General features: G+C 46.6%; 1 protein-coding gene across 1 annotated transcript in view; it reads right to left on the reverse strand.

The window, feature by feature from the left end:
• Positions 1-8,530, reverse strand: part of Mroh9 (maestro heat like repeat family member 9) — a 95,235-nt gene extending 86,705 nt beyond the window's left edge. The window contains exon 1 of the mRNA XM_071619683.1: positions 8,473-8,530. Coding sequence (XP_071475784.1) covers positions 8,473-8,530 — 58 coding nt within the window. The remainder of the gene's footprint in view (positions 1-8,472) is intronic.
• Positions 8,531-9,424: the final 894 nt, after the last annotated feature.

Below are 9,424 nucleotides of genomic sequence, written 5' to 3' on the forward strand. Positions count from 1 at the left end.
GCTTGAATTTCAGTTATATTTCACAACCTTGAGGAGCTTTCCTGGTGGAACCATTTCACTGTGGAGTCCAAGGTTATCTGCTTGTCACTAATGTTAGAGTGCGTGTGTGTGTGTGTGTGTGTGGGTGCAGGTCCGTGTCCCCCATCAAGTATGCAACCCACATTGTTAAGAATACACTGAGAAAATTCATGCTGAGATGGATACGTACAACCTAAAACAAGATGATGTGTGAAGTTGGCAGATTGCCTGGTCTGGTCCATTTGTAATCTGTAGTTTACTTATTGTAATTTTTATTAGATAATTTTAATGGAGATTATAATAATTAAAATCTAGCTATATGGCACTACTTACAAAGTGCTTCACTTGTCTTGTGTGAACATCTCACACAAGGCAGGTGCTGTGCCAAAAGACAAAACAATGAGCAAGAAGAATGTTCTCTGTCCTCTTGGAGATTATGATTGACAGGTGGAGAGATGGGGGATAGAGATGGTTGAACAGACAATGACAATGTGGGGTGGTAAGTGCTGTGGAGAAAGGTGTCAGGGCCACATGGCAACACCAATGGGCAGCTAACCCAAGCAGTGGCTTCTCCCCAGTTACCTCAAACTTAGTTTTAGAAATGGGGGGTGGGAAGGAACAGTGCAGTACACTACTTAGCAACTTCCACATGTCTGCTTCCTAGGATCCCTGGCTCCCAACGACTCCAGCAGGGGTCAGGCAAACATGGTCTGATTTATTGATTACAAATGACCATGAATTGGCTACTAAGCATAAGTAAACTTTTGATTGTATGTGCATGCATATGCACATTACACATGTGTAGACACATGGAGGCAGAGAGAGACAGAACATGCATGAGTCATGCTACCTCTGTCCCACCAACCAAGGCTTCATGGCCTGAAGCTCTATTTCCTTCTCATATGGATTGTGGACGTTGCAATTGGATTTTGGAATATTTTTTCACTTGCAACAACTAAGTCCTAAAAAGTTTAGTAATTTCCTTCATGGTTATACTCAGTGTTTAAATTCTCCATCATGATGATGTTCGGATTAGCTCTATCCAATAATTAGCTTTTCCTGATTTTAGACTCCCTCTCCAGCTTGTGTGTGTGTGTGTGTGTGTGTGTGTGTGTGAGAGAGAGAGAGAGAGAGAGAGAGAGAGAGAGAGAGAATCCTGTATTCTTTATTATTTATGGGGAATGAATGGAGATAGTACCACAAAAGCTAATGCCACTTGTTCAAAAAGGGACTGTATAGATTTGCTCCCAAACAATCACAAATAAAATATGACACAAAAAGTAATCATTTTTAAATAAACAATGAGGGGTAAATAAACAATGAAGGGTAAAAGTTTCCGATTTTGGGCAGGGAATGAGAATTCTGGGAGAAGTACAGGGGGCTTAGAGCCTCAATATGATGAAGTGAAGGAAGAAAAGTCCTGAAAATTCATCAGGCGAGAGCATATTTTAGCATAGGGTGGGGACTTATCCAGGGTGGTAGATTGACTGGTTCCGATCTTCACCCTCCTGAATGCATGCCCTGCCACAGTCTCATAGAGGGTGGCGTGTACTTCCTCTCTCAGACTTCGGGCTTGGCCCTGTGACTTGCTGTGATCCTGCAGGCAGGAGCAATGCTGGGCCAATTCCACCTCTCTGCCTTAAGAGGCCTCCCCGGGGGGTCTCTTGTGCCCTTTGGCCACTGCTGCCTCCAGGAGGTGTGCCTTGGCCAGCTCTGGACAGGACCCCAGACAGTGAGAGACATGTGGAGGGGAGCCAGCCACGGGCTCCAGGAGCAAAGCCATGTACACGCTGGAGCAGATGTCCCCAGTTGCGCCCAGCCTCAGGCCCAGCCCAGCCAGCCCACTGACCTGGGAAAATAGCGGTCTTTGAAGCGGTGAGTTTGGAGTGACTTGATACACATGTACATTTGTAGCAAAGGCTAATTTAAAAATGTTTGGATGGGCTGGGGTTGTGGTAGAGTGCTCGCCTAGCACATGCGAGGCCCTGGGTTCGATCCTCAGCACCACATAAAAATAAACAAACAAAATAAAGGTATTGTGTCCAACTAAAAAATAAATATAAAATAATTGTTTGGAAAGAATTGGTGGTGTCTAAAGGAGAGGAGAAGGTGATCTAGAGGCCCCTTCCATCTCTAAACAGGAAGTTACTACCAAAGGGCTGGTCAGCCCGGTAGCCTGCTGCCTTGGAGGAATTCACTTCTGGCTTACTTGATTTAAAATCCAGAGCTAATCTGCCCAGTTTGGGGGTGGGAGGGATATTATTTTTGGTTTGCAAATATTCTAAATTTGATAATAATTAATCCAAAAATGGCCTAGGATAAGTCAGTATGCTTCTACTATTCTAGAATATCAGGCAAGTCCCTTGATTGTAAAGTGTAACTCCAGTTGTCCATCGGCCTGGTTCAGTGTTAGTAAGCTCGGGAACTTAATGAATCTATAAAAGGCTGAATGTAAAGTCTGGGGTTGCAAGAGCTGTTTCAGGATCTGCAATCAGCAAACACTTCCTTATAGCTCTCCTCTCAGTCACCCTGTGCCTGCTTGTTGCTTTCTCCTCCTCGCAGCCTAGATTTTCTTCCCTCAAAACATTGGGTTAACATCATGTGATTTTTTTTTCTTTTTCTTTTTAGTTTCAGGAATTGAACTCTAGGTGCCCTTATCAACTGAGCCACATCCCAGGCCCTTTTTTATATTTTATTAGACACAGGGACTTGCTAAGTTGCTTGGGGCCTCTCTAAATAGCTGGGGCTGGCTTTGAACTCGTGATCCTCCTGCATCAGCCTCCCAAGCCACTGGGATTACAGGCCACCGTGCCCTGTGACATCATGTGAATATTATAGATGAATGCTGAGGTTATGAGTACCAAGACTTTGGAGAGGACCTCTATGTCAGCACTCAGGGAATCCTGCCTATCACTGGAACCAAGGCTCATCGCCTCATGAGCCTGCACTGAGGACATGTAATCAATGTGTTTACCTGTTTCCTACATCAACTATGTTTGTCTTACCTGTCCACTCACCTGATCTGTGAAAAATCCACTTGGATCCTGATACCTCGAGAGGGTGGATGGATACCCAATGAAAACATCCTGTCACCACTTGGACTACTTTGAACATTGACATCTAGAAAATAGTGATAATTATAACGATAGTAACATGTTTTTGAACAGTGATGACCAGTAGGCGCTGCACCAGGGGTTTTACCTGTGTGATTTCATTGAAGCCTCCCCACAATCCCGTGCAGTAGTAACTATTATTAATCCAGAGAGGTCAAACTAACCACATGTAGTTCATAAGTAGCCGAAGTGGGATTGGACGCTGGAGTAGACACCTCGGTCACTGATTTTTCACTACTTCACTGAGAGGTGTTGGTTGAAAACATGATTTTGGATATTCCCTGAAAAACCAGGACTTTCCTTTCTACCTACTTGTTTTTTCCACAATTATTCCAACTTTCTCTTGATAGGGTCCCCTAAACACCTATGCCCTCCAAATATAGTGAAGGGTATCCCTGCTCTTTCCTTGCAGTTCCACCCAATGGTCACCCCCTTGAAGCTCTCAAACAGGACTGGATTTATGCTAAAAATAAAGAAAATTCTAATTTGTTACTAAGCATTCATAAGAGGGCAGAAATGAAAATGATTGTGGCCTTACCCAAATGAGCTTTTCAGCTCCACTGAATTTTATCACAATATTGATTTAAAAATTAAATCTCAGGGCTGGGGCTGTAGCTCAGTGGTAGAGCGCTTGCCTAGCATATGAGAGGCACTGGGTTCAATCCTTAGGACTACATGAAAATAAACAAATAAAATAAATGCATGCTGTCCATCTACAATCACAAAATACATTAAAAAATAAATCTTACATGTTTAATTTTGATATTTCTTCTTTCTGAAAATAAAAAAGTATTCCCTGGAGGTTACCTGGGGCCAGGAAGAACAATCACTGTCTCAGTCACACCAAGGATAGAAAGGAAGACTCCCCAGTGGTTTTCATGTGACAAACTGTCTGGGTCTTAGTGATGAGATGAGTCATGAAGTTAAAAAAAGAGGAGGGAAGAAAAGCCTTTTAAAAAGACTATGAGAAAAGCAGTACTTTAATCTATTTAGAGAAGCTTGGGAGACTTTTCCCCTTTGGTAAATGCCACAAAGAGTCATTTCTCATGAAAACTGAGAGACAGGCTGTAGCATGACAAGGACTGTCCCCTGGGAATGCTCAGGGAGAGCACTGGAGCCAGGCCCAGTACGTGGGAGACACCAGGAAGAAGAGGCAGAAACACGTAGAATACTCTTCCAGCAATAATGGAGCTGGGAGGAAAGTAAGAAAGAGACGAGGTATTTTAAAGGAAAGTCATTCTCACCATTCAAAAACCATAGAATGCATTCCCCATCCGCGCTGGCTTAGCAGAAGATGTACTGGACTTGGACATATCCTTGAAAATATACGGAAAACTTGGACATGTCACTTAAAACGATGCTACACAGAGTGTTTTGGATTTTGAATCTTGAACCTCCTTCACTTATATAACATGAGTGACCTTGAGCAATTCGTGACAGCTTCAGATGCACCGTTTGTAAAGTGGGAATCATGAAGGCCCAGGGAGGGTCAGTACTTACTGTGGAGGCAAGAGTGCTTGTCACAGCCAACTGAACTGGAATTCCAATATGCAGACCTCAGATTTCTAGAGATTGACCACTTGGTTGGCATCATGGAAGGATGATGGAGTTTCTGTTACAGAACTGACAATACACGATGCGGTTCTCTGAGTGCCTACAGCAAACCCAAACTCCCTTCACGTAGAGGGAGTGGAGAATACAAGAGGAACACCTGTGCGACACTCCCTACTCAGTCAGGTTAGGCTTCAGGTGGATCTGACCCAGTGACACCTGGAAAGGCACACAAGTTTGGGGTGGGACTTGCTTTCCAATCTCGGTTTTTCTTGCTGGCTTGCGGAGGGCTGTTCGAGCCTCAGATCCCCATCCTCGGGATGGGAACACAAAGACTTACACGGCAACCCCTTGGAAAGACTGCAGGTGGCTTGTGAGAGATGCCCAGGAGGGGGTAGACATCTGATCCATGGCAGCAGTTGCCCCTTGGCAGGTCACAGATCCTCAGAGCAGGGACTGAGCCTCATGAACCTGTGATCTCACTGTGCTGAGAGCCATGCCTGTCGCACGCTGGGCACAGTAAGCCTTCACAGAATGGAGAAATAACCACAGAGCTTGCTTAGCGCTCTTGCCCTTTGCTCTAAATGTCATCAGATGGAGCTTTTGCCTGATATGGGAATTTTTTCCCCCCAAAGATCAACTGAGCACCATCTGTGACTTCAGAGTGTATCTCCAGAACAGATAAATGACACCAGCCCCGAACTGGCTGCCGGGGGCCAGTGGCCATCAGTGACACATTCAGATCCCACCCAAACATTGGATGTCTATAGCTTTGGACTCAGTACTGTACCATGTCCCAGCACCATTATGTCTGACAAGTCACTCTGAGAAAGTTAGGTACCCTTTGAACTTAATCTCCTCGTGCACGAGTAAGAGGTGAGGAGGAAACGGGACGTGTGTACTGCCCGGCAGAACAAGGCAAGTTTTGGACCTGGTGTATGATGCCACCACTCGAGCTCCTAATGTGATGTTTGATTTCCAAAGGAGTTCAAGCTCTGTTGGAGCTTGAAAGGAGTCACATCCTACTGGGAACCACTCTGTGCCCGTTGGCCCTGAGCATCGTATGGGGGGCAGAGGAGATGTGCAACCAGGGCTTTGGGAGTTGAGTTGCTTTCAACTGTTACTCAGACTCTACGTGAATCAAGAATACGGCTCCAGGAAAATGTGACTTTAGACACCAGTAACCATAACCGATTCACAGACGTAAGGCAAACCAAAGCAACTTTTTACCTTTCCGATATTAATTAGAGCAATCATCTAGAAGACACCACAGCCATAACATCTCTTGGACTGAACGAGGGTTTAGACAGATTGAACACTGAGGGTTGTCTTAGATGTGAGTAACACAAAGCCCGATTCAACCTGGCCTCAAGATCAAGTGCACTTGCTGGGCCACAGTTTGGGAGTCTGTGGCAGGGTCCATCCTTCCAGCAGCACAATAATGTGATAAAGAACCCAGGTCCCTTCTGCTTCTCTGTTCTGACAACAGCGCTGGCTTAGTCTTGGATGGAAGCTGTGCCGAAGTGGGAGAGTGGACCCACGTTTTGTCATCTGTATCTTTGTTCGAGCACTGAACAGAACGTCAGCCCCTGTCACAGTCCCTCCTTACCATGTTCTCAGCAGCAAATGCTGTGCATAGGCGAGGGACCCTGGCAAGGTTCTGGGAAGGTGACCAAGTGGGGGCCAGCTCCACGGGCTCCATCCCCTCTGCACAGGCTGGGAGTGGGGTGGGCAGGCAGGCTGGGGACTCCAGCACGGTGCCTCCCACGGCAACCACTGTTCGTGGGAAAGAGGCAGAAGGTCAGACTGAGTGGAAGAATTGGGTTGATTAGTGGCTGATAAAATAGCTTTATGATTAACCAACTGGAGAGAGATGACAAATGACCTACTGTAGGAATCTTCCCTTCCTTTACCCTGCCAGCTCCTCCCGCTTTTATACAAAAAATGTGTCATTTCAGAAAGGACACCAGAAGAATAGAGGGAGGGGTGTAGGGGGAAGGTGAGGGAAAGGGGAAGGTACCAGGAGACAAAACTGAGCAAACTGTTTTGCTGGACTCTGGATGATGAGCATGTACAGGTATGCAACGACAGACTCTACTCTTTTGTATAATTATAATGTTCCAATAAACAGGAAAAAAACAAAAATGTGTCATTTTACATACTTACGCCATATGAATTACACATTTATACGAGTATCTCACAACCCAGCTATGGAGCTGTGGAAAGCAGGGACTGTGTCTTGCCCATCTTTCCAGCCTCGTACGTAAGAAAGAGCTCAGCTTTCAATCTTATTTAATAATCAGTTAATGAGGAGAAGCTTCAGGAAGGGAGATTTCAAATGTTCACATATGTGAAAAGAAAACTTCATAACAATAAATGTATTACATAAGCCTCTAGCCATCTTCACCCTTAGCTGTGAAGGGGATGGACACTGGATTCATGTACAACTGAGGATCCCTTCGATCCTGGAACATGGTGGTTCTCTGAGCTTACCAACCTTATACGCTTCGTGATGGAGGCCCAGACATTTCCCAGGTGGAGGTCAGGACTCTGGATGATGAGAAGGCAATGGGGTCCGCAGTCTGTCTCCTGAGAGTCTGGACCTGCTTCCCAGGGCCCTGACGCCCGAAGAGGGAGGGTGTCCCTTCTCCTTGCCAGGGGTGATGACTGACTGGTCCTTGCTGATGGGGGTCTGGAGTGAGCCTGGCATTCTCTGTCTGCTTATAGATCAGCTGCCAAGATAACAAGAAACACAACTGCAGGAAGTTTCATGAGCCAACGGCGTACTGGGCACAGGGGAGGGGTTTCTTATCAGGAGCAGTCTTCAGCTCCAGGGCTCCTAAAGAAAGAATAAATAAGCAGCATTCCACTGACCGGCAGATGCTCAGTGTTTACCCAGGGCTGACAGTGGGCAGGCCCTCAGGCTAGAGGGATCTTGCACACTTGGAAATCAGCTTCCAGCCTACAATAAAGTTTGGAGTTCAGTTAGATGCAAAACACACATTTGCACACACACACACACACACACACACGGTGGAAAACAACATCCTCAATAGCAAAGGGAGGCCAGGAGACCTCCCAGGGACTCTGCTGCTCACAGGACAGTTTCCTGCCGGGCCCACAGTGCCAAGGGTGCTGGGACCACCTCTGGGGAACCAAAAAAGTCATTGAAATCTGGATCAAAAGGATCCTTTATGGACCCTACTCCAGGATCAAAAAGAACCCCTACTGTCTCAATCCAACATCAGCCTCTTCAGAACTAAGGGACTGAAAACGTCTGGGGAAGATCGCGAGGAGGCCCAGCTCTCTCATTTGCTTCCAGCATGGACATTCTGTCCACCGTATTTGAGATGACTTTCCTAAGTCCTTTGATTCTCCCAAATATTCCATGCAACATCAGCTTAGGGGTCATATTTTAATATAGTAGTAAAATTCATACTTCACTCTCAACCTGTCCCCTCAGACATGACCACTGTGAGCAGAGTGCCAGACAGTTTTCTCCATCTTCTTGTATATGATTCATTCTTTCACAAATTTACAAGATTTTTTTCTTAGAATACTATGCTGGTCTGTGTGTAAATACATAGGAAAGCAGATCTGGAAGGGTCTAAGCAGACACGTCTATTCTACGCACATGCATGTTGCTGCTGCTTTAAACAACAAAGAGGTATTTAGGTAAGATTGTGAAATTTCTAAAAGGAGAAAATAAAATTTCTATTCCTTGGTGTGGTTACTAGTAAAAAGTACTGGGCTTTTTTGTTAGTCGCATTTCTGTCACTATGACAAATACCTGAGAGGAACAGCGTGAAAGGACGGAAGGTTCGTTTCCGCTCACAGTCCCAGTCCATGGCTGGTTGGCTTCCTGGCTTTGGGGCCTGTTTGGGGCAGAATGTCCTGGTGGGAGCCGGTGGTGAAGGAAGTGGCTCACTCCCAAGCCAGGAGGCAGAGGGCAGCCCCCGGGCCAGGGACCCAGCTCCCCTTCCAGGGCTTACTCCCAGTGGCCCCCCTGCCTCCGGGAGACCCCCCCACCCCCGGCACCCGTCCACCCCCTCCCACGGCACCTCTGGGGAGCATTCGAGATCCACAACAGCTCTGGGTGCAGACTCAAGGCAAGAGCCCTGGCACTCAAGTGCATGGTGACAAATGCGAGTATTTGATTTTCGTGTCCCCCCACCCCCACCCCCACCCCCCAGGGAAGAATAAGCCCAGAGGAATGAGAAGGAAGAGCCTTGAGTTTCTACTGGACCCCCAAAGTGCTAACTGCTCCAAAGAGCGATGTGGCCAGGTGACACACTCCAGGGTGGGGCGGAGGTCATCCTCAAGGGGCCTCATGAGGAGGAGTCAGTGGACAAAGGAGGCCTGGCGGCAGTTCTAGCATCTAGGTCTGCGAGCCAGCAGGAGGCAGTCTCTGTGGGCTTCAGCTCCCTGCCTTGCTAAGTAGCCCATTCCAGAGCATTGAAAACCCGAGAATTAGGGAGGAGTCCCACTCTTTACCTTTCCAAGTAAAGACAGTCAAAAGGAAGTTTGCTGCAAGTAAGCAACAAACCCGCGAGCTGTCACCAAGCACAGCGGTCCCTTCATAAATGAAAGGAACGTTAACACCAAAAACAAGGCCATAATCTTATATCCTGAAAAATAAAATTTGGAACTCAACTTAATGTTACCCCCCCCCCCCCCCACACACACACACAAATTTCCCTTTTTGCCGTCTCCTTTATGGGCAAGTGCAGTTCTGCCCTGGG

The sequence above is a fragment of the Marmota flaviventris genome, chromosome 12, assembly GCF_047511675.1.
Source record: "Marmota flaviventris isolate mMarFla1 chromosome 12, mMarFla1.hap1, whole genome shotgun sequence".
NCBI classification, from domain to species: domain Eukaryota; kingdom Metazoa; phylum Chordata; class Mammalia; order Rodentia; family Sciuridae; genus Marmota; species Marmota flaviventris.